The 26346-nt window shown below is 42.8% G+C and overlaps 1 protein-coding gene across 3 annotated transcripts in view; it reads left to right on the top strand.

Annotated features, from left to right (window-relative positions):
- SGCD (sarcoglycan delta) overlaps window positions 1–26346 on the top strand; it is a 409144-nt gene that overhangs the window by 265027 nt on the left and 117771 nt on the right. For all 3 annotated transcript variants that reach the window (XM_019924818.3, XM_073802750.1, XM_073802751.1), the window contains one exon: window positions 1965–2084. In XM_019924818.3, coding sequence (XP_019780377.1) covers window positions 1965–2084 — 120 coding nt within the window. The remainder of the gene's footprint in view (window positions 1–1964; window positions 2085–26346) is intronic.

Raw genomic sequence — 26346 nt, forward strand, 5'->3', positions numbered from 1 at the left:
GAATAACCTATTATAAGGCCAGATCCTGTAATAAGTTCTTTCTTCTTATTGAGAAGCCCTATGGTTCCCCACGGGTGTGTGTTCTCTCTCACGGCAATGAGTTAAAAACCCAACTTGTTCAACTCCAAGTGTGTTCCTAGTGATCTTTGCCTAGAAGGCACTGAGGGCCCTTTCACTACTACTTTTTACTAATAAGTGACACTGCCTTGAAAAATAACTAGAAGGAAACAAAAATGCTATACAGTCGGCCCTCCATATCCACGAGTTCCACATTCCTGTATTCAACCAACTACAGGTAGAAACATTTGGGGGAAGAAATTCCAGAAAGATCCAGAAAGCAAAACTTGAATTTGTCCCATGCTGGCAACTGTTTACATAGTATTTATATTGTATTTGCAACTATTTACACAGCATACATTGTATTAGGTATCATAAGTAATTAGATAATTTAAAGTATACAGGAGAGGCTTCCCTGGTGGCGCAGTGCTTAAGAATCCACCTGCCAATGCAGGGGACACGGGTTCGAGCCCTGGTCCAGGAAGATCCCACATGCTGCGGAGCAGCTAAGCCCGTGTGCCACAACTACTGAGCCTGCACTCTAGACCCCGCGAGCCACAACTACTGAGCCTGAGTGTCACAACTACTGAAGCCCAAGCGCCTAGAGCCCGTGCTCCGCAACAAGAGAAGCCACCACAATGAGAAGCCTGCACACCGCAACGAAGAGTAGCCCCTGCTCGCCACAACTAGAGAAAGCCCGTGCGCATCAACAAGGACCCAATGCAGCCAAAAATAAATAAATTAATTAATTAATTAAATTTATACAAATAAATAAAGTATACAGGAGAATATGCATAAGTTATATGCGAGTATCACACCGTTTTATGTAAGGGACTTGAACATCCATGGATTTCGATATCCGAGGGGTATCCTGGACCTAATCCCCCACAGATACTGAGGGACAGTTATATCAGAATCTCCTGGGCAGTTTTGGAAAAAATATAAGCTTTCTGGACTCTACCCTCAAATATTTTTCTATGTGAATTTCCAGTCCAAAAGATAAATTCCTTTTTGATCTCGGCTATTATCACTGAGAATGATGACACCCCCAGGTTATTCTGATGCACTTCTGTGGTCTAGCTTTTTGGAGCCTTCTGAACTTCAGGTATTTAGGTAGCTCTATGTTGTTGTTGTTGTTTTAAGAATTCTAACACTAACCTGTTCTACTTTTTCCATAATACCTAAAGCTCTCTGCAGTTTTCTGGTTGATTAATTAACACATGTTTAAATGTCTGTCTGTCTCTATCAGCAGGTAAGTGCTAAGGGATCAGGGACTTTGTCTTCCTTTTGCCGCTACTATAGCCTCAGCTTCAAGAAGAGTATCTGTTGTGATATGATAAAACCTCTAAAATTTATTTTTTATTGAATGAAATTCTATCATGAAAGATTCAGTAACTTTCAAGGCAATTAATAACAAGATATTATAGCCTCTTCCGTCAAGAAATGACTTATATACTTGTCTGGTGTCAGATGCAGTCAGCGGGTCAGGGGTAGAAAGAGTGAGGCAGATTTCAGCTGAATTTAAAGGTGCCCTTTCCAACAGTAGGGCTGGCCAAAGATATGCCGGTCCTTCAAGAGGTGGTGAGTATTTTGTGCTTTCATAAATGCAAGCCAAAATCTACAAGTATTTGAAAGTAATTTGCTGGTTAGCTGAGGGAAATCTCACTCAAGCATTAGTTTGGAGGAAGGACAGAATGGTTTTTAAAATCCTAGCTGGAGAGCGTATGATTAAAAGTAATTGACAAGACATGGCTAGAGTCATGCGGCTAATTGTCACAGCTAGCTTCTGAAAACCAATCCATTTACATTAAAGTCCAATACAATCTTGTCAGATGTATCTGTTCTGCGAAAAGCTCTTTATAATGGAATGCAACGGAACTAACGTATTCCCTCTCTCCCCCTTCTAGGGCCAAAAGCTGTAGAAGCTTACGGCAACAAGTTCGAGGTAAAGACAGTTTCTGGAAAATTGCTCTTCTCTGCAGATAGCAATGAAGTGGTAGTAGGAGCTGAGAGGTTAAGAGTTTTAGGTAAGTAAACTTCAGTCATTGAACTGGTTTAATGCTACTGTGTACATTTTCGAGGAAAAGTTAAATGGTGTCTATAAGAGTGATTTTGGCTAATTACCTGTAAAGGTAATTTTACTCTCTCAAAGCAAGGATGATGAACCTCCCAGGCCCCACCTTAAAAGTTTCTCAAATCGTGAGTCTTTGTGGCACGTCCGCCATCATCAAGCTTCAGGTGGCGATGTGTGCTCATACCAAGAAAAGTACTAATCCTCACAGGTTGGCAGTCCTGCAGTAAGCAGTCAAGACTTGTATACGTTGTTACAGTGATTACTAAACCTGGCTGTAAATTAAGAATCATGTAGGGAACTTCTGAAAAGTTCAGGTTCACGGATCCAAGCATGACTTAACTGAATTAGAAGTTCTTTTGTAAGGACCCAAGGATTTATTTGTAAAAACAGGAATTTCTCTGTTGCTTCCACTATTGGAATCATTGAATTTGGCTGGACACCGAAATGGTCTAGCAGGGTGGTTTAAGAGTTCTGGTACTGGAGCTAACTTAGCTTTTCATCCGGCTCTGTCACCTACTAGCTGTGTGATTTTAGACAAATTACCAACATCACTGAACCAGTTTCCTTTTCTGCTCGATTGGGCTAAGAACACCTACCTCCTCTAGTTCTCCCTAGGGCTCAATCAGATTGTGTTAGGTCATGTTATACACACTTATCACAGTGCCGAGCACAAAACAGTACTCATTCAGTGCTGCTGCTGTTAATACTCATGCTACTATTAATACTAATCCTGCTTTTCCTTCTCTTGCTCTCTATGAGTACCAGTTAAAAGCTCAGACTCTGGAATTAACCCACTATATTTTTAATGCTATCTCTGTCCTTTAATAGCTGTGTGACCTAAAGCAAGGTAGCTAACCTCTCTACACCTATGTTTTGCTCATCTATAAAATGGGGGTAATAGAAGTATCTACCTTCTGAGACTGGAAGGATTGAATGAAATAATCTATGGAAAGTGGTTCGTAAGTTGACTAAAAATAGGAAGTGTTCACTAAGTGCTAGATGTTATTAACTTAAATTATTATGTTATTTGTACTTGAACTTATTATTTGCTGTGTACATTATTAGTTGCACCCTGCATCTTCTTTCTTCTCTATTAGTGCTGTCTTCCTTCTGTTCATCACCTCCACCCTCAGTCCATCAGCTTGTCTGGCCCGTGTGTCTGTCTCTCTATCTGATATAATACACATTCATATCTAACTTTCTTGCTAGATGACTCCTAAGTTTCCATCCCCAGGCCTGGCATCTTCCCTGAGTTCTAGGTCTTGCTTTTCATCTAGCTGTTCCACCAGCCTCTCATACTTAGTGGATCTTGAGTGCCTAACATAATAACACACGTGAACATGCACGCACACGCACACACCCCGCACACACACTCACCCTCTACTGTCCCACCTGTATTTACCCCTGACTCCCCTATCACTCTTACTGGCCCCATTATGCTTTCCTCTGTCAGTGTCAAAACGTCAGCATCGTTCTGACCGGCATCAGGCTCAGCACAGTCAGAAGATGGCAGTGGCCATCCTGACAGAGCTCAATGGCATGGGAGGGCCGGGTGCAGAGGCAGCGAGCCAGGGGCGGTCTAATCGCTGGTCAGGTGCTCACTGGGATGGAACAATTCCTTTGTCTTTCAGGGCCTTGCTTTTTCCTATCTGTAAAATGAGAGCTGTCTAGAGCAGAAGTTTCAAACAATTTTTTAAAACTTAGCAACAGAAACTTTTACAAATAAAATTTCATACCAAACCCCAATCAATAAAATGTATAAAAGAACAGCACTGGGCTTCCCTGGTGGCGCAGCGGTTGAGAGTCCGCCTGCCGATGCAGGGGACACGGGTTCGTGCCCCGGTCCAGGAAGATCCCACATGCCATGGAGCAGCTGGGCCCGTGAGCCATGGCCACTGAGCCTGCGCGTCCAGAGCCTGTGCTCCGCAACGGGAGAGGCCATACCAGTGAGAGGCCTGCGTACCGAAAAAGAAAAAAAAAAAAAAAAAGAACAGCACTGCTCTGGGTTGTGGATGGGGATTTTAAGGCATAAAGGTTAAGCTGTATAGCTTCTTTCTCCCCGCCCCCCACTCTGTCCTTGGGAGACCTCTTAGAACTTATTTTTAAAACCCCTTAAGTAGATAGTCTTTAAAAGAAAAAAAGGTAGAGTCTACTGACCACTTGCCATGATCCAAGTAGGATGCTTTAGGTGCATTATTGCATTTAGACCTCACCAACACCTTGTGAGGCAGGCACTGTTTTTATCATCCCCATTTTACAGATGACGGAACTGAGCTATGGGGAGAGGTGAGCCATAGTAAAGGGTGAGAGCCAGGATTCCCAGCCAGGTATTTGAATACAGACTGCTTCACATTAAAGCACTATACTTTGCTGCCTCCTCAAATTGGTCCCATTTTTAGATGAGTACACTAAGGCTTGAAAAGGTGAAGAAACTTGCCAAGATCAAGTACCAGTAAGTGGTGGGACTGACGTTCAAATCCTTGCCTATGGGCTCCACCCTTCGTGCACATGGCTACACATAAACGTAGTTCTAAGACCTTTGCCAACTCTCACAATGAATGTTTTTCTCTATTGTTCGTAGAAATGGCACTTTCTATGTTAGTTCTAAGTTTTGGGGGGAAAAAAAATGCAGAAGCGTTAAGCTATCCTCTTAGTCAAGAGTCTTTTGCTCTACCAGTTCTAAAATAACTGCCCAGGGGAAAAAGTGATGGTACCTCATGCCGAGATCATTTTGTACAAATGGTGTTTGGCACTTCCCATCAGTCTTTGGGGCTTCGTGAGTCACCTCACTGCTTTACAATCTGACTTTGCAAAGATACAGATATTTTACATGTCCAAACACTGTGGTTTCATCCCAGTGTACAAAACTCTATGATGGTATCATTTAAGAACTTCCCCCCCTCCCCTATCGTGACAGAAACTAAGGATTGGAAGACGATTGTAGCATTTGGTCACTTGAAGGCAGGTGGATAATTTTGCTGCTGTTGTTTCTTGTGCTTGTGACATTTCACTTACAGAATGATTTAGGATAAAATCTGTCTCTATCCATCATCAGAAGCATTTGCTTTTTTGTGTAAAAATGTAGAAAGGAAGCATCATAATAAATACCACTGCTGCTACCGATGCTGAAAAGAAGAGGAAATGACCACCCCACAAATCTCACATCAACCTACTCAGTGAAATGAGCCTAGTGTGTTGCAGAAATGAGCTTCCTGTCATCTGGGATTCAGCCATATGGTGTCGAAGGAGAAGTTTAGGCAATTTCATTTTCAGCTTAATGAGGAGTTTGTCTTTTTGAGTCATCAGACTGCTCAAACTCTTGGGAGGTTGGAATCTGGTTGCATATTTCGTGGTGGGATCTAACATAGCTGGGTTTGAATCTTTGCTCAAGCATTTACAATCTGAGTGACCCTATCCAAGTCTATTTTTCTCTTTAAGCTTTAGTTTCTACACGTATAAAACAAAGAGAGAGGAATACAATAAAGAATGGAAGTAAGAATGAATGAATACAGGAAGAAACATCTGTAAATAAATCAGTAATGTTAGTTGATAGCTGAGTAAGAACATGCAGTAGAAGATAATAATAACCCTAAGGAGATAATGTCTCTTGGAAACAGTTGCTTAACCCATGGGATCAGAACAATTGTTTATACTCCTCTCTGGATAACCACACCCACCTATTCAGTTTTCAGGATAATGACTACCTTGGGCACACTCCAAGGACATTGACTAGTCTGGCTAAAGGACTAGTAGCCATACCTCATAGAAACAGTTCGATTATCTGGAAACTTTTATCCTGGAAAAGATATGGAGGAATCATGTAGGCAGACAGCAGTTGCTGACGTTTCATAATGCACATGTTTCCTGGGGTAAAAAGAGCAGGCAAGAGCTGTGTAGTTGAGTGGTCGAGAGAACAGGTTTAATCTCGGTTTCTGTCATTTGTCAGCCAGTGCCTTGGGATATGTCACCTTCCCTTTCTAGGCTTCCTTCTACTCTGTGACATGGTGTAATAACGCCTGACTCTCTCAGGAGTTCGGGGAAGTAGATGGTACAGTATATGTACCGATTATCAGCACAGTGATTGGTACAAGGTCAGCACTCTACGTGCTGACTGTTGTGTCGGTGATGGTTTTCGCTGTTCCACTTGGACTTCAGGGAACCCATCAAGTTCTAAAATTGTACCTAGCCCTCGTATGTTCATAGAAGAAGGTACTCAGAGATTGGCTTAGGACCTGTAGGAGTGTTCAGATATCAGTTAAGTCTGGACTGGTAGATTTCCTGAACACAGCTAGGCTCAGAAGAGAAAATACCTTTTGAAGATAGGGATTGAAGGCCTGGGTTGAATTCCCAAAATTGTAGGGTCTTTCCTTCCACTCAAAGACAGTGGTTCTCAGAGCATGGTCCTTAAATTAGGAGCATCAGCTATGGTCTACTTGTTCGACATGCAAATTCTCAAGCTCCACCCTAGACCTATTGATCAGAAACTCAGGAGTAGGGCCAGTAAGCTGTAGGTGACTCTGATGTAGGCTAAAGCAGGGGTCTCCAACCCCCGGGCTGCGGACCTCTAGCAGTCCGCAGCCTATTAGGAACCAGGCTGTAGAGCAGGAAGTGAGCGGCGGGCAAGTGAGCCAAGCTTCATCCGCCGCGCCCCATCGCTCGCATTACCCCCTGAACTATCGCCCCCCTCCCCAGTCCGTGGAAAATTGTCTTCCATGAAACCGGTTCCTGGTGCCAAAAAGGTTGGGGACCGCTAGGCTAAAGAACACTGACCTAAGACAGTCACAGCTCAATCATTTTGCCACCACTTTGCTGGTAGCTCTCATTTGAGTTCAGGTTCAGCTTGTTCCACTTTGCTCCAGAAAAGCTACAATATAAATAGAGCAAACACACACTGAGGGCTTATTCTGTGCAAGATGCCGGTCACTTGCCATGAGTAAATGCATTGGATCCACAGCACAATCTTAGAGGAACCTGGCTCATCACCTTGATTTATAGAGGGGCAAACTGGGGCACAGAGTGCTGTGAGCTTTGTCCTCAGTTCCAGAGAGGGACACTGGCAGAGTCAGGATCTGAATCCAGGCGGTCTTACCCACCATGCCTGATGACCTCTGTCACAGTGAGCTTCAACTTCCCTGAACTCCGTAGCACGTTGCGTCATACTGAGCGGCAAAGAGAACTGGACCACAGTTGTCCACTTATTCCCCTCATTTCTGGCTTCTAGAGACGCCGCTCTTCCCACAGTTTTCCCACATCTGTAACTGTTCCTCCACTTCCTTCGCTACCTCTTCTTTCACTTACTCAGGGACGTGGATTCACTCCCGGCACCACATATGGACTTGCCCCTGGGTCAGTCCTTAGTTTTCTTTTTTCACGTTTCTATGGAAAATCCCATACTTACATACAGTTTCAGTAGTTGCCCTTTTCAGGTGACCCTCAAATCTGTATTTGCCTTGAACAGTCTTCTCATTTGTAGTTCCACATTTCCAAAAACCTGGACTTTTCTGCGTGGATGTCTCTCCATCACTTTCACTTCATCACTTGCAGCTGAACTTACCAGTCGCCCTGTCACACTCCCCACCTCTCCAGCACCTACTTCCCTAACTCTCCACACGGGGCCTCCATGCCCCTAGGCTTCAGGGCCTTGCTTTCATTCAGGTACCAGGCCCTGTCTTCCTTCCCATGGGCATCAATGTCTTTGTCAACCTTAGGTTTTCCATATTACAAAGGTATCTATTTAGGTCTTACACAAGAGAATTTAAGTTTGTAGCCAAGCCCGTTCATTTAATAACCAAAAACGTGTAAAATTAGCATGCAGGATGAGGCATGGTATAGTTTAACTTTAATTACAGAACAAAGGTATTAAGTACCAGTCAGCAGTCTTTAAAAAGCAGCAAACGTAGGCAACATAAAAGCCAGTGCATCTAAGAGGCATCTTCATGGAGACGCCAGGGAAAACATAATTTTGATCTTCATTAGTGACCAGTTTCACTGAACAATGAATTGGACATTATAGCCCCTATAAACAAAGCATAATTATAAAATGTTATTCTGATTGTTAATTAGGTCTCTTTATACTCTAGATTAGTTTTTTAAAATATGTCCTCTAGATGCCACTTGATGTTAATTATCCAAGTTACATTACTATCAATTGAAAAACGTTTTTAATTAAATCTAAAGCCATTTAAATTAACATAAGATTTATAGAAATTTAATTGTGGTCTGATGCATTTAGCCTTTTGAATTAGTTTTTGATGAAACCCTGTACTGCAGCCTGGTAATTGATAATTATGATGAAAAGAGTAGGGTGTTCTTAGTAGTGTTTATTCATTAAATATATGTGTGTGTGTGTGTATGTGTGTATACACACACACACACACACAAATGCACATGTACATTTATATATAAGATATCTTTACTGTTATTGGAGTCATGGAGATATAGAGATGAAGTGGTTAATGTTCCTACTCTTTCAGGGAGGTATCTTATCAGGGAGATGAAACACACATGCCAATATGTGAGAGCCCAAGCAGAAAACAAGCTTCTTAGAAGGATAGAAGCAAAGGGACTCCAGAATTACAGATTCTAGATGTAGGAGGGTGGTATCCCAGAGAGAATTTTGAAAGCTTTGTAAATGAAGGGAGTATTTGAACTAGGTCTTGAGTATGGATTGGGGGAAAAAAACACATGAGAGTGCTTTCTTGGCAAATGGAATAGCACTTGTTTATCTGTCAGGACTCATTTGGTTGTGATTTCTGTGAATCCAACTCAAAGCCAGAGGCGGGGAGATTTATTGCCTTGTGTGGTAGAAAAGTTCAGTGGTAGCCAGCTTCAGGCTAGATTCAGTGGCTCGAATAATGTGACCAAAATTCAGTCTCTGTCTTTCTCTTACCATCTCTTAGCTCTGTTTTCCAGTCTTGTATTTGGTCATCACCTCTGCTGGTGAACAGGAGGAGGGCTTACCTTCCGAATATAAATCCAACAAAGTCCTTGTTTTTACTCTGACTGGACTGACTTGGGCCATATGCCCATCCTTGAATGAGTCATCATGACCCGGATGATGGAATCTGCTGGTTAGCATGGCCTGGTTCATATTCCACTGCTGGAGCTACGGTGGGAAATGCCGGGGAGTGAGATAAAGAAGGGGTCAGTTCTCAAAAGGAAAACTGAGGTGGTGTTACTGGGAGGGGGACTGGGTGCCGGGCAAAGAAAAATAGCAGCTATTCATTATATTTTTATTATAATAATCAAAGGCACCATGATGAAAACTCACGACTGTTGTACATGCAACAGTGGAACCCAGGCATTACGAAGGGTGTCCATGGAAGATACTCTGTGAGCTCTGTCCCCCTTGCTTGCTTAGCCCCAGATACCCTGGCTTCCTTGCTTCATCCCCAAGCATGTTTTCACCACCCATCGTTAGTACTTACGCTTCCCTCTGCATGGAATCCTCTTTCACAGTCTATGCATAAAGGATCTCTTTCTTTATGGTTTGAATATCACTTCATCAAAGAGGTATTCTTAGATTCCCTTTAAAAAATAGCATGTTCCTGCTATCAAGTCTATACCAGGCGTTGGCAGAGTATGGCCTGTGGGCCAAATCACCACTACCACTGCTTGGTTTTGTAAATAATGTTGGACTGGAACACAGCCAGGCTCACGTGTATTGTCTGTGGTTGCTTTCACACTACAACAGCAGAGTTTAGTAGTTGAGACAGATCATGTGGCCCACAAAGCCTAAAATATTTATTATTTGGCGCTTTACAGGAAGTGTTTGTTGATTCCTGGGCTGTACTTTTACCTGCTTTATTCCTCTTAAGAGCAATTATCACAACATGACATAGCATGTTGTGTATATATGTGTTTAGTTTTATCCTGTCCACCTCATTAAAATGTAAACTTCATGACAACAGGAACTTTTGTTTTTCAGAGTCTAGAATGGTGCCTGGTGCCTAGTAAGTGCTCACTAATATTTGTTGCATGAAAGGATTGAAATTTTTGAACCTTGGAATGTTTGATAACCAATCTGGATAGTACAGAGAAACAGAGAGAGTGAGACCTTGCATCTAAGTTAAGAGATTATTATAATATCTTTGTTGAGGATTCATGAAGTCCTAAACTAGGATAGAGAGAGAGAGAGAACACATGGGAACGATCATCTTGAAGGAGAACTGATGAATCTTGGCAACTAATTGGACGTGGAAAGTCAAGAGGGAGGGAAGCTGGGATGCTTCTGGTCTTGTGCACCTTGTCAGTCAGACAGCTGTGGCACGGTTAACAGAAATGTATAGGAGCAATGGCAGGTTTAGGATTGAAGATGAATAGTTCAGTGGTGGAGGCACTGGATCTTGCTACTTGAGCACCTCTCTCAGGGGGAGGCCACGTGTTTGGTGGGAAATGCCAGCCCAAGAAAAGGCCCACAAGAGATGCCCCACTGAGCAGCTGAGCAGAAGGGTCAGAGAACCATTGACACAGATTGAACAGGTGAACACCAGAGAGGTGATGGCCTAATAGGGCATCCGGGAGCAAGAACTTAGAGAAGCTCTCCAAATAGAGCATCACTGAAACAGCTCCCAGGTCCAGGCCATTTCTTTCTCTGATGGAGGCTCAGGGCTGGCTGACTGGGGCCATGACTGCCTTGCTGGAGGCATCCTTAGAATTTGAGGGCCTCATCCTGTGTTCTTACACTTGTTCTAATCCTCTCTGCCTTTCTCCACGAGAAGGAACTCAGAAGCTTTCGAGTGTGGCATAACTGGGTTCTGCCGTACCTACCAGCTACCTGAAGTTGGCTACGCTACTCAGATCATTTAGTCCATGTATGTGGGTGCTAAATAAACAAACTTTCCCCTTTTCCTATTTCTTTGCCTCCATCTTTTTCTCTTCTTTCTCCTCCTTTCTGAAGTATCTCATCAGTGAGTAGAAGGAAGCATGAGAGAGGCTACAGGATTATAGTAAAAAGTGGAACATACTTCCTCTTCTGTGATGGTAAAAACTGAATAGTTCAGACATTGCTCCTTGGGAGAGAAGGGCCTACCAACCTAACAGTAACATTTGGGTAACAAATCAGAGGAACCCCGAAACTTGCCAGGGCCCTCCTTCTCTCTCTTATCCTTAGCAGAGACCATCTGCTGGGGATTCAACTATTTACAGAGAACTGCCGGTCCTACAGTTCTTCTGGCATCTCATCCCAAAGTTGGTTTATTATTTATAGGCATACAGGAATACTGTATTAGATCATAAAGATACGTTTCTCATAAATAATGTAGCGAGAAAGCCACATATAAAAGAGTCTCAGATGAACAGTTCCAACCTTAATAAACCAGAGATACTAAATGAGAAAAAGCACAGTTTTACAATAGAGAAATAATAATGGGGTTTCATCGGAAAGGCTGCTGGAAGTACAACTCCTATCATTCTCCAAAAAATAAAAAAGAGCCAGTCCCAAAGCCTGGGTGATTCCGCCACCTGGTTTCACGTGTTCACCCACCCACATGCACGGGCATCTTAAGCTGCCTTGGGTCAGCTTTTCCCCCCACGCTTAGGGATTGATCCCTGATGCGGGAGGAGGATGCATTTGCCGGGCCCCATGCGCTTTTCCCTTGGGCAGGAGGGAGATGTGATTTCATATCAGCGTGATGGATTAATCATTCTGTGTCAACATCCCCCGCTGTCCCAGCAGTGTTGCCTTAGCCAACCTCCCCCGTTGCTGAGCCATTGTCTTCCTCATGTGCATGTGGGGATGGGGAGAGGAGGTAAAAAGGCAGTTGGGGACATTTGTCAGCTTTCTAGTTTGATTGAAGAGTTGGTGAGGTTCACTACTTGGCTGCTTGCAGGAGAACCAATTCCAGCACCTACTAAGGGAGGGCCATGTTTGGTTTTTTGTCTGTGGAACCGAGACGACTTTAATTTCTCTATCAAGCCACAGCTAATATGCTTTCAGGCATCTGTTGGCTTGGTTTTATCCTCAGAGTTGTCTTCTTCCCAGTTAATGCCAAAGACAGAGTATTTTCAGACAAGGAGATAAACTAACTTCTACCAGGCCATCTTCAGTGGCAAGAGGCTTGCCCGAGAGTTTGGCTCTATTGTCTCCTTTCTCATTAATCATATTCACTGTTGTAGAATATTCTTATGCAACCAGAAGTCACCTGAGTTGGATTTTTTTTCTTTCATCCCAGCAGAGGCCAAGTAGAATGTTGGTATTCCACGGTGACACTAGGAATTTAATGAGATGACAATGTGAATGAGAAACTCTCAGTATGCAGAATAAGGAAGGAAATTAACTTTATTCTCCTCTAAGGAAGGGACTTGAGTTTAATTCTGCTCATTTGAGTGGGAGGAAAGAGCGCAAAACATACTTGTATTGTGCTTTTCCTCCCACCTTGCTCTAAGCTTTACCAGTCTTTGAATCTCAACTGCTTCGGCACCCTGTCTTCCCAAGGAGTAGTGGGGAAAGGTGGCGAGGGTGAATATAAACAAAAGAAATAAGGAGAGACAGAGGAGAAAATATCCAGAACCCTTCAGGGCACAAGATAGAAGCAAATGCCTAAGTTTCTTCTTTGAGGGACAGTAGTGTCGGACAGCATAATGGTTACCTGGGTAGGGGCTTTGGAGGCAGACCAACTGGATTCCACTTCTGGCTCTAGCGGTACAACCTTAGGCAAGTGCGTAAGTCTTGGAAAGCCTCAAGTTGCTCATCTGCATAATGAGCGTGATAAGAGTACCTACACGATATACGTCAAGTCCTTGGCATGGCGCTAGGCACAGCGTAAGTGCCCAGTGTATTGATGCCTGTTCCTCCTATAAATTCCTATTGAACAGCATTTGTGCAGCTATGACCAATCGAAGTTCAGTGCAGGGGTGGAAGCACACAGCACAAAAGTTCCTTGATCCCAAGTCAGTTGTAGTCTAGTTAGGGGTATTAAAGCACATACCCAGTGAAACATGCAATAGCAGCGAAAATGGTTTTTAAAAAGTTAAACAAAAAAAATGTAAGATAACCCTTGGCTGCAGTTTGTGCTGGAGACGGGGGTAGGAGACCAAGCTCGTGGAGGTGACCTGCAGAGCTCCCCAGAGGAGAAGTCGAGGGGAAGTGTGATGGGTGGGGATGGAGGTGGACTTCGCAGACATGGGGGAGTGAGCACAGCCCCCAGACAGCAGGGAAGCATGAGCCCAGCTCTACGGGACAGAGGAAGTGGGATGAGCCGCCACTGGTTTTTTTCCAGCAAATAAGCACATCTGGATTTAGCTTTGGGGAAGGGCTTGCCATTATCAGCATAGAGTAAACAGGAATTGCTTTCTTCTCCAAAAGCCTGAGTTAAGACAACGTCTCAGGTTTCTGTGAGAGCCTCCCAGGGATTTTCTCCTTTGGCAGTGTCCTGGATGGGATGTGGCTGCAATGTTCGTGGAAATATTCGATAGGATCTTTATTCTGTAAGCCAAAGAGAAAAGTTAAGTAGAGTTGGACACTTAGAAGTTATTTACGATGCAGGAACTTTCACGGGTCAAAGAAGAAAGGAAGTGACTTCAGCAGGAAGGTTCTTGGCATTATCCAAGCCATAGTGTAAGCAGTTCTCACTACAAAAATGACAAAATTACAGAAAGAAATTCAATCGCATTCAGCCAATATTAGTTGAGTGGTTCTTCTGGCCAACTGCTGCGCAGACCAGAGGGACCCCCAGGGCCCCTGTCTTTCTGGAATGTGCAGCCGAGCAAGAAAGACAGATGTTTTAAACATTTACGAGAGAAGAATGTGTCTTATGGGAGAAGTACAAGATGTATAGGAACATAAAATTAGGAGATTTTAACCTAATTTTACAAGTAAGGAAAATCTTCCTTAAGGAAATGATGATTAAGTTGAGACTGGCAAGATAAATAGGAGTTAATCAAGGAAAAGGGACTTGGAGGGCCTGAGACTGGGGTGGCATCTACGAAATCCTGGGGAGGCATGACCTTTCTGGAAAGGTGTAAAAGTTCAACACAGCCAGAGGGTAGAGGTCAAGGAACAGATGCCCAGACATGAAAAGAGACAGGCTATAAATGTTAATAAATTAACAGTTTATTAAATGCTTACTCTGTACCGACTACTGTTCAAATCTCTTTACGTGTTAGCTCAATTCTCACGATAGCCCTCTGAGATACGTTTTATTATTCTCACTTTACATATGAACAGACTGACAAATAGAGAGGCAAGTTTCCCAAGGTTGTGTAGCAAATTAAGTGGCAGAAGAGAGACGCAAACCCAGATAATCAGACTCTAGAGCATATATTTTGTTTTTTTAATAACAACTTTGTTGAGATATAATTCACATTATCTTACAATTCACCTATTTAAAGTGTGCAATTCATTATTTTGTTATAAAGAGCCTGTGCTTTTAACATATATCACATACATGTAGCTATACATATACATTTCTATATATGTTTCATATGTATGTATGGTATATGTATTCGTTATGTATGTCATATATGTGTATATGTTATATGTATACACATTATATAAGTTATACAAAATATAGATGACTGTTACAAATACCTGGATACTTATGGAGGTGTGTGTGTGTATGAATATATTATAAAACCATAATATAGTGTGTACTGTGTGTCATATTGAGATATAGATTTAAAAGTAGTGGGGAGACACTGAAGGGCTTCAAACTGGGGAGTGACAAGATCTGATTTGTGATTTACAGGGTGCTGTGAGGACAATCAACCGGTGAGGGGTAGGTTGGACAAATCTGCTAGTCTTGGGACCAAATGCACCCATGAGGTCTATGGTTGGTAGTTTAATCCAAAAAGAAAGTCATGAGCCTGCTCTACAGGGCTTACAGTCCCCACGGACAGTTCCCATTGCTCTTTTTCACTCTCAGCCCAAAGGAACAGGCTGTGCATATGACAAAGGACAGGATTATGCCGGTTGGAAAGAGCACAGGCACGGTTGGTGATGTCTGGACACAGTGCATTTCTTCCCGCTAAATTGCTTGGTGGGAGCCGATCAGAGGTCAGAGCACATTTAAAGTTGTTGTATCGTGGGCTTGTGGAAGAGACTGCATTTAACCAAACAAAGGAGAGAGCTGATATGCAATTAGTATGCAGGGTGCCTATGAGCTATGGATAAAGGTAATGTGCTTTTCTCCTTTGGCTGTTAAATGCGTCTCAGCTGCCAAAGAAAATGACTTTCCCTCTCGACTTCCTATCTGTCTAGCTGATTGGCTATTGGGGAGTTTTCAGGCTCCAGTGCTTCAACCCTATGTTTAATGAGGGCATCCTTGCATGAACAAGTTCCTCTGGCCTAACTCTTTCTCCCAGGACTCTGAAAATATGTCTCTCCTTAGCATATTCTGATCAAAGATTTCTAGTGAACCAGTGGAAGGTGCCAGGGCATTGGATTTTTAAGGCATGGTCTCTACCCACCTTTGGGAACTTATGCTGGAGGATGAGATGTGAGAAATGCACCAGAGAAATGTACCCTAAAAGTGCCCAGAGCATTGGGGGCACAGAAATTCCAAAGAAAGGTCTTCACTGAGAAGTGGAGATTTGAGTTAGCCCTTGAAGGATTTCACTGGGTGAAGTTAGGAAAGGCAGGAGAAGCGCTCCCTGCTGGAAGAAGATAACATAGAAGACCACTGTTACTCTTGTGGTCCAGCCTGGTAACTGAACACGAGTTCAAAACCTTCGTCCTTTTTTTTTTCCTTAGATTCCATATATATGTGTTAGCATACGGTATTTGTTTTTCTCTTTCTGACTTATTTCACTCTGTATGCAGACTCTAGGTCCATTCACCTCACTACAAATAACTCAGTTTCGTTTCTTTTTATGGCTGAGTAATATTCCATTGTATATATGTGCCACATCTTTATCCATCCATCTGTTGATGGACACTTAGGTTGCTTCCATGACCACCTAGTTGGGTGGGATAGGGAGGGTGGGAGGGAGGGAGACGTGAGAGGGAAGAGATATGGGAACATACATATATGTATAACTGATTCACTTTGTTATAAAGCAGAAACTAACACACCATTGTAAAGCAATTATACTCCAATAAAGATGTTAAAAAAAATAAAAAATAAATAAAACCTTCGTCCTGTCACCTGAACAATGGAGGGATAAAAAATGAACTGTGTGGGCTTCCCTGGTGGCACAGTGGTTGAGAGTCCGCCTGCCGACGCAAGGGACACGGGTTCGTGCCCCAGTCTGGGAAGATCCCACATGCCGCGGAGCGGCTGGGCCTGTGAGCCATGGCCGCTGAGCCTGAGCGTCCGGAGCCTGTGCTCCGCAATGGGAGAGGCCACAACAGTGAGAGGCCCACGTACTGCAAAAAAAAAAAAAGAACTGTGGGAGAGCAGCTGAACTGACTGGTGTTTAAGACAATTCCTTTCCTCGTTCTGTCTCCATCTTTGTCCTGCTCTCCCTTCCTTCTTTCCTTCCGTGATTCTCAGACAGAACAATTATATAAGTGAGTCTGGGGGAATGTCTGTGCTACCACAAATCACAGGTGGGCTAATGCACAAGGGCTCATGAACTCCTAGAAAACTGAATGTATAGTCACCCTCTGCATAGTAGTACTGAGTTAGATCTGAATATTTGCTGGCATCTTATTTGATTGTCTGAACCATCCTTAAAGGTACTCAGGATGGAGAGAAAAAAAAAAAAAGAAAGGAAATTTCTAAATCTCCATCTTAGAGATTAAGAAGAGATTGAAGCCTAGGGAGGTAAAACAGCTTGCCTAAAGTTTCTCAGCTAGTGTGTGCTTCTGCCCTGAGGTCAGACCTTGACTCAGGTGAGATACAGCCACCCACACCTCACAATAACAGTGGTTAGACCCTGCCGTGAGTATGACCCTCCCCCAAGCACCTCTGTGGGTGATGCAGAAAGTTCTGAGAGAGGGACTGTGATCTCTGAACACTTGCCTGGTACTCATGTTGGATGGTCATCCGAAAGCAAGCGTTCTTCTCCTTTTTTCTGCCATGGAGGCTTTTGTCGGGCTGCTGAAGATCTCTTCTCAGAACTGTATTTTTAACCCATTATACAAGATGCCCAAGATTACCAAACAAAGCCAATATTAGATAGGTATCAACATCTAAAAAACAATTGTTGCACGTGTTATGTGCAATCTCTGTGTTAAGGTGGGGATTCAGGTGGAATATAACAAGTTTAAGACATGACTCCAAACTCTGAGGTGTGTCTATATCATTTCATGTTTAATATCATGGAACAGATGAAAGGGCCTCCTTTTTCACATGGAGCTAGCTCTGTGGTTAAATTCTGAGGATGGGGTTAGCTTGGAGCTGTTAGGATGAGGATGTTACAGTGCACTGGGACCAGATAACGGTTCTCAACAGGGATGATTCTGCCCCCCAGTGGAAATGTATACAAATGTCTACAGATATCTTTGATTGTCACAACTAGAAGTGAAGGGGGTGGGGGCCCTGCTACTGGCACATAATGGCTAGAGGACAGGGATGCTCCTCACCATCCTACAGTGCACAAGACAGCTCCCACAACAAAGAATTACCTGGCCCAGATGCTAATAATACCAAGTTTGAGAAGCCGTGGACCAGAGGGAAGGTGTACAGAACACTGAGTGAAGTCCCTCTATAAATAAACTCGAGTGTCTCTGTTCTCTGCCCTTCATCCCCTCAGAAGGTTGTATGTCCTTCTTTCTGATTTCTCAAGGTTGTCGATTCCGTTCTTTCCCCCTCTGTAGTGCCTGACGTCAGGCCACACACACAGCAGGTACACAGTGAATGTCAGTCACTGGTTAAGGGTGACCCTGCTGTCTCTCCAGCCTGGGGCTTGACCCTAAAGTAGTGGCAGAAGCAAAGAATTCAAGGTGACAGCTCTGCAGGAGATGGCTGTTTGGAGTGGGGAAAACAGAAGTGACATGAGTAGAGGTTTGAATCTCTGCCTCCCATTTGGAGCAGCGTGATGCCCTACTTTTGTCCATGAAGTAAGGAATGTAGCAGCCTGGGCAAGACATTTCTCATGGGAAGTTCCATTACTTCTCGATACAGCATATATTATACCTGTTGTATAGGATGGATATCCATTCCCTTATTTATATAATCTTATAGTTGAGATAGACCTAAAAAGGCATTCATGACTTTACCGACATCTGTTAAGGACCTCATGTGCATTTAGCTCCGCTTTATATCTTTTACATTTATTAAATCACTTGTTTTTGATGCTCCCCCCCAAGTCCCTTTCCATTGAGAACGAATATCGTTTCCTCAGTACAAAAATCTTCTCTTATCGGAGCAAAAGATAGGCTGCACCTGTCATCCCAGGCATTTAAAATGGCAAATGCTAAGTTGTATATTAGATGCATGCCTTGAAGACTACTACCGTAGCACTCATAACAGCTCATAGTTCGATCTGTTTCTTTATAATTCTGAGATGTGCTGAAATTGGTAGCATTTTCTTTTCTTCCGTTAGGGCTGATTTGGCCCAATCTTGAAGTTATGATCAATTGCCTGGTGGGAGGGTGGTTTCTGTGGGGTCCCTGGGTCTCTGAAAGTTCTTTGCTCTAATGGATTAGGGGGGATGCCAGTGTCATCCATTTAGTGAGCCTCCTCCTTGAGCTGTTTCCATTTGTCATGAAAATCTGGAAGGAATTTTTGCATTGCCTGAGTAAGAAGATTCAGAAAAATGAGACTGGGCTTATTGATTTATTAGTGTCCAGTGTCCCTAAAATTGGACCTTGGGTTGGGACTTTTTGAGAGCTATAAAAATGTATAGAGCGAGCTTAGGAGACCTAGATGGCAATCTTGCCGTTCGTCTTATATGTTTAGCTTACTTATCTGACTTTAATGGGACCTACTTATATAAGGGGCAGTTTTTAAAGACTAAAAGTGGGACTTCCCTGGTGGCGCAGTGATTGGGAATCCGCCTGCCAATGCAGGGGACACGGGTTCCATCCCTGGTCCAGGAAGATCCTGCACCAATATTCAAACACATTAACCAGAACTATGCTACAACATATAATAGAAAAAGAAAAAAAAAAGAAACCTGAACAATGAGTTAAAAGACCCAACTTGTAGTATCCACACTACTATAAATTAAAGCTGTATTTCTGCTTGGTAAAGTATAGAAGCAAAATGTGCAATATGGAAAGACTATATCCCTTCACCTACAAAGATGAAGTGTCAAGAGCCCAGAGTGGCTTGGCTCAGTTATCAAAATGTAGGGTTTGAAATTCCTTATACCTTAAAGATCTGAAGGGTATCTCTTGGGAATGTCTTTAGTCAACTTCAGTAGCCCATTGACAACTTCTCATTTAGAGCATATATTTATTAATGGACAGAAGTTCCAACATCCATCTTCCGTTACTGATCAGTACTGGGACTAGGGTTCATTTGTAAAATAAGAGATAGTAAAGAAATCATTAGAATTAGGTATCCTTGAGAGTTTAAAGCTGATACTCATTTGATTTGAAAACATCGCCATGACAGATTTTGTCTTTTCCTTCTACCGTTCTGATCGCCAAACCACAGGCAGGAAATACCCAGAACATTTTAAGGTCGTTGCTCAATGAGGGAGCTGCATGTAGGTACCACATCTGACTCAGGGGGGAGGTAGAGGGAGGAGATGGATGTCCTTGTGAGTGAACCACAGGATAGGTTTTAAGTGAGAATCCCCAGAACACAGCTTCCTGACCTCAGTCAGATTTCAGTATTAAGTCGTGCTGCCCCCGCTTACTTGCAGTGGGATCCTAAGCAAGTCAGCAACCTGACTGAGCCTTTTGTGCCTAATGGAAGCATCAGGACTGCTTTCCTAGATAGTCATGTTGGGAATTAAATAAGACCTACATGTAGAGCTTACCACAGTTCCTCAGATATACTAAGTTCTCAATAAATTGACTATATTTCAGCATTTTAAACATTAATTTCCTCTCTCAAAACCTCAGTTTCCTCATCTGCAGATGGAGATGATAACAGTGCCTAACTTGGGCTGTTAACAATGATTGAACTACATAATACACTAAATGTGCCTGGATTCAGGTAAGAGTCAATCATTGTTCTCGTTAGAACCTTGAATGTTTCCTATAAGCCAACAGTTACATATTTAAAATACTCGTGCAAAATAATATGTAAAAAAGAAAAATTCTAACTGCCCAACAACATATCAAGCAGCATAGACTTCAGCAGTAAAAGCCAAAGTAATGCTGATAAAAAAAAAGAATTCTAGCAAAGAAACACAAGAATGGTACTCTCTGCCTAGTGAGTCCACATAATGCAAAAATTGGGCCAAACGTGGTATCTTACGGGATCCAAGGATAGCTGAAAACATTTGGGGCATAATAAGGAGACAGTAAAAAGGAAGAGAGCGGTAGGACCACAGAAGAGTGAGTTCATGCTTTGGAAGAATATTTTCGCAAGGTTATCCAGCCACCTATAGAGGGCAATAGAAAGAAGTCCACTGGGAAAATCAGTAAGGCCAGAATCATAAAGTTCTTTTCTGCATTTTGGGCATATCATCAAATATAAACAAGCTGATTGGCCCATATAAGTAAACCATCACTGTTTATTTCTTAAATTCCAAGGGATGATGAGAGAACAGCTACAAGAATGCAAAGATATAAGAATCTAGGCCAGGACTCTTTTTTTCTGTAAAGGCCCAGCTAGCAAATATTTTAGGTCTGTGGACCATGGGATCCCTGTCACAGCTATTCAGCTCTGCCATTGTAGTGGGTGAAACCTGATAGCAAATACTAATGCCAAAGACTGAAAAATCTGTCTGTAGACTGAGAGGTATGGAAGCTTTGGCTTGTTCAACACGGAATCTCAGCAGTTTCGCCTTTCCTCATACACAGTAAATGGTGGACGGATGGACCAGTGGATGCTCCAACCCACAAACGGACAGGCAAATTGACTGTGGCAGTGGCTTTATGTCTGTTTCTAAACAAGAGTACCGTCATCATCACAGTTAGCATTTATTGCATTCTTACTGTGCGCCAGGCCCTGTTCTGAGTGCTATACCTGTGTTAATTCATTGAATCTCTACAGCAGTCTGGGAGGTAGATATCATCATAGCCATCAGGTATCTGTAGTATGATATAGTCCTGGGCTTGTCAGATGCTTGACCTTAAATGAGTCACTTATGTTCATCTCCTCTGCTCCTTACATATGGGTGTTTATAAGAATTTAAAAGTATATGTGAAAATCCCCATAAAGTGATATTCAGGGATTAGGTCATTGTTGTTTCAATCCAGCTCTGGTACGTATGAACAGGCTGAGATGGTGCAGGATAGGAAGGCTCGACCCTAGGTGAGTATTGGCCTAGTTGGCTGAGGACACATTGGAAAATAGGGCAAATTGTTGGGTCTGTAGATATTATTACTATTGCTCACCGTTATTATTTCTGGTACCTAGGACATTGCCTAGCCCACATCAGGCACTAAATAAATATTGACTGAGGGAAGAAATGAAGGTATAAACAAACAGAGGAAAAACGAAAAGAAAAATTCACCTGCACCAGCCCAAAAAGGGTACTCTGTCCATAAGATATTCCGGGTGTTAATGGGTTCTCCCAGAGACTGGGATATAGATCATAATATAAAATGATGGGAAATGCCTGATCTATTTACTATTGCCTTGAAAGCTGAAACATTTTCATAATGCATCAGAAAGGCGTTTTTCAGGACAACTTGGTAATTCATCTTTATCTCCTTGTATATGCAGTGCATTCCATTTAAAAAGAGATAATAATGTATTTACTTTAAAGCATATAGATTTACAGCCTGGGATAAAATGTATTCATAGGTAGTATACCTTAATACTGTTTAGGTAAAAAGAAGAATCAGCTGGCATCAGATTAGTATTGGTTAACTGTCCTTTGACTGGCAAAGCAGTGCACAGTACACTTAGCAAATACCCAGATCGAGCTCTAAAGCTCTGCAGATCTGGGTTTTGTCACTTGCTTTTTTTTTTTTTTTCTTCCCTTCTTTAAAAGAAAATCAGTTGAACATCCAAGAACATACTCTTTGGAACTGACTAATTTAGACCTCATAGACGCTGTTTCTTATCTTACTGTGTGACATTGGCACTGTTTATAGGAGTAGAGGAAGAAGCTATAAAAAACTCACAAAATGCACTGGCTCCTGGCTTGTTTAATAGAGAGAGATGCTAAATGCCCTCAAAGGCATCGTACACCAAGTCACACCAGAAGGACACTTTTCGAGCACACTGGCTTTCACAGCTCTTGTCTGGTAGTGCAAATTGACTGACTTTGTTGCCCTGTGGATTTCCATTTTGTATTGAGCAGGTGTTTGAAGTGGAGTCGTACAGGAATAGTGATCTCTCTCCAAAGACAGACTTGTTTGTGGGCTCCAGAGAATAGTTCTTCTCCTTGCTTTAGTGATGTGGCTTGTTAGGGACAGTCATGACATTGACTCCCCCACCCCACGAGGAAAATTACACATTATTCAGGGTGCTTCCAATTGTGACAGAAAACAAAATTAATCAGGCTTAAAATATTTTTTAAAAAAAATACAAAAGATAGGAATGTCCTCACTCAGTAGATAGTTAAAAATTTCAGGTAAGACAGACTCTGGTGCCTTTAGCATCTCTCCCCCTGCACAGGTTTCCTTCAGGCAACTCCTTAGTGGACATCATCTCAGAAGGAAAGAGACGGGAACACCGTTGTCTAGGCAGCCATAGCAACCCTTGAAAAGAACGGATTGGCCCTACTTAGGTCACACGCTCTTAGAGCAAACTCTCTTTCTGGGGAATCAGATATTCTGATTGGTCAGCCTGGATCACGTTCCCTTCTGTGTTTGGAGGTGGTGGGGAGGGACATGTGATTATCAGCCCTAGCTGGTTTCCCCAAAGCAAATAATTGCTCTGATATCAAAAGGAAAGTGAGGGAATGTTAAACAGAGTAAGACATTGTCACCATTCAACTCTTCCCTTGCTCATTGGCACATGTGGTGTCTTCTTTTGAAGTTCCTTCTCCAGACTTCGTTTGTTGCTAAGTCTTGAAGATTTGCAGTGATGAACACAGTTGAAGAAGAAACTTCATTTTTTTTTTACTGCCCTTTTTTCCATAGTTATATTCCCTAATCCAAGTTGAATACCAATCCAGGTTTTGATGCCTGTTATGAAACACTGGAGGCAAAGGGAAATGGGAACTCAAGACTATTATAGTTGCCATGGCTTGGGTTTAATGTCAAAAAGGAAAGGAAAGGGAAAACCTCCACTTTCATTTACTGAAGAATTGCCTACTCAGTTGTATTTTCTCTTTGAAGATGCCAAGCTCACTTAAGCCTGCTTATCCACTTTCAGTCAAGTATTATGAGATCAGCAGGGAAACTTCTAGAATGCCAGTGTTCCCTCTGCCCCTTGGGGCCACATGACCTTTTTTTTCTCTGCTCTGCTTTGTCACATTTTCTCATTGAGATGCTACTTCTTGTGCACCTTTCAACATGGCTGCCAGCCCCAAATCTATGTTTGATGGTTAAAAATGTGAGCTGGGAGATTAGTTTGTTTGAGTTCTTCTCCCAGCTCTATTACTAAGTAGCTTTGTAACAGTGCATAAGTTATTACTGAACCTGCCTGTATTTCCCAACTCACAGGATTGCCAGGAAGATGAAAAAGACTATGTCCATAAAAGCACTTAGCATGATTCTGAATTCTTAGTAAATGTTGGTTGTCATTGTCTTGTGTCTGTCACTCACCGACATTGCCCTCTCTGTTGCTTAGTTTCAGTTCTCAAGCTAGCATCTGAGTAGCCAGGTGTAGCCAGGTAGCATTTCGAAGAGGACCACCTAGATGACCCTTCAGCAGAGAAGTGGCTATGAGTAGGATGTGGCTAACCGAACATTACTACTCTGGGGTGGTCTGTTCCTGGAGGAGGAGATCTGGGGAGTATGACTCTTAATCACCAAACTCATGATGGAAGGCATAACAGGTTCAGCAAGGAGTTAAGAACATGGGCTCTGCCCATGTTTGTCTGAATTCAGCTTCTGGTTGCCACACTCGCCCTCTGCGAACCCTTTCTGCACTTCAGTTTTGTCATCTAAAAATAGGGAGGTGATATCGTGTACCTCATAGGGGTACAGTGAGAGTTAAATGAGTCAATCCAAGTGAAGTGCTTGGAAAAGTGCCTGGCAAAGAGTAAGCACTTAATAGATGTCAGCTCCTGATAGGACTTTTCTTCTCTAAACATGACTCTGAACTCCTGCAATAGTCTGGTAGGAAATTCCATCTCTGTCATTACTGGGTTGCTCAGGAGTTGAAGAAGCATGTATGGTATCAAGAAAATATGGGCAAGCCTACTAATCCTTGGTCCATTAAGCCTACTAATCCTTGGTTCATTTTCCTGTGTAGTCATTGAAAGTATGTCGACTCTCAACTTTCATGCCGTAGAGAAAGTCGAGGAATCTTTGCTGAGGCTCTGGGCCCCTGTGCAGGGGATCCTGCCTTCAAGGGACGTGACCCCGCTGTCCCTTCTGAGAGTGTGCCCTCTCCCTAGGGGTGACTCTGGCCTTCAAAGGACCTTAGATCTCTCAGTTCTTATAAATCAGGGGCAAAATCTGCCTCCCCCCTTGGCTTCCTTCGAAGGCACTCCTCTCTTTCCCCCCCACTGTAGGAGAGCCAGCACACTCCTACTAAGTTTAGGCCTATGCAAAAGGCAGGAATAGCCGCTGACTTAAGGCAGCTCTGCCTTTGACCCACTGAAAACCTTCCAAGATGAAAATCAAATTCATTTTGCTAAGTTAAAGCCAAACCCCAAACTCTCTACTGAATAATTCCGTTAATATGACATCCTAAAAAAGGTACCACTACAGGGCCCAAGAACAGTGGGAGCCAGGCGTTAGGGCTTGAGAGAGAGATTGCCTCCAAAAAGGGAGCCCAGAGGGATTTAGAGTGAGGAGATTGTGCTGTATTTGCAGATGGTGGTAGATACAGGACTCTATATATTTGTCGAAACTCATGAAACTATATACCACAAAGAGTACATTTTACTTTGTGCAGACAAACAGCAAAGCTATGCAAAGGGCCTGGCTATGTGCTTGAAATGTAGGGAAGACAAAAATATGGGGATAGCAAACATAAATCAGTACTTTAAAAAAGTTATCAAGCCTCAGACAAAGCTAAAGAGGTGGGTTAAGCCTGATCACGTCATGTTAAAAAGTTGGGCTTCCTGTTGTAGGAAACGGGCGCTCATTGCAGGGTATAAACCAGACAAGAAAGCTGCTACAGGTGGGCTCTGGGAAGTGGCACTGAATGCCGTAAATTGGAGAGGTTACGAGAGAGAGCCAATAGAAAGAAGAGCTAGTAGCAGCCTGCCCCACTGAGACCATGTAGCCATTTCCTTTGCTGGACAAAAAACTGTAAGGCTATCACAGTATAGTATAGCTGATACTGGCCAGCTCATACCTCTTTCCTCCAAAAGCTTCTTTTTCATTCTGCAGCTTTTCCTGCTTAAGTGAAATTAAATTCGAAACCTTTAAATTTTTTGTAGCCACCTATCTAGAAAAGCCAAAGACTCTCAGGACATTGTTCTTGACTTCAAGTAGCTGACATTAGAATAAGGGCAAAACACACTCACTGAACCATCTCACAAGATAGAGGGAAATGAGTGCTCACCCCCGATACTACGTGTGCATTATGGAAGCACAAAAGAAGGAGCAATTAGTGATACCTGAGAGAGGACCAGGGAAAACTTCATCGTGGAGATGGCATTTGAGCTGGGTCTTAAAGGGTGTGATACACTGAAAAGGAAAGAAGAGTACTTCCTGGCTGAGAACATCATGAGCGAAGGCAAGGGAATGGGAGAATGCAACCCCACCCAGCAATCCGTGAAAAGATACTTCAGTATAGTATGAAGGTACAGTAACAGTGGGTTCCAACTTTTGGTCCTGTGGTTTATAGCAAAAAAAGATCGAGGTGAAGAGTCTGACCCTCTCAAAGGGTCAGTTTGCTTCTCCCTCATCGGTCTTGGGTCAAATAGTATTGAACCTTAGGGGTGAGTAACAGGATTCTCATAAGGATTCTCAAGCAGATAATAAGTAGGGACTTGACAGTTGCTGGTAGCTTAGCGGTCTGGGGCAACATATCTGAAATTTTATTGGTCTTCGTCCCATGGGAGGGAGATGGCTCTTACAATTCCAGATATGATGTTGATATTCAGGTAGAAAGAGTGGAACCAGCTGCATCTGTACTTTCCTATTAGGACAGTCAAAGCTTGCCCAATACTCCACCCTAGTAGACTTCTACTAC

The sequence above is a fragment of the Tursiops truncatus genome, chromosome 3 (genome assembly GCF_011762595.2).
Source record: "Tursiops truncatus isolate mTurTru1 chromosome 3, mTurTru1.mat.Y, whole genome shotgun sequence".
In the NCBI taxonomy this organism is placed as follows: domain Eukaryota; kingdom Metazoa; phylum Chordata; class Mammalia; order Artiodactyla; family Delphinidae; genus Tursiops; species Tursiops truncatus.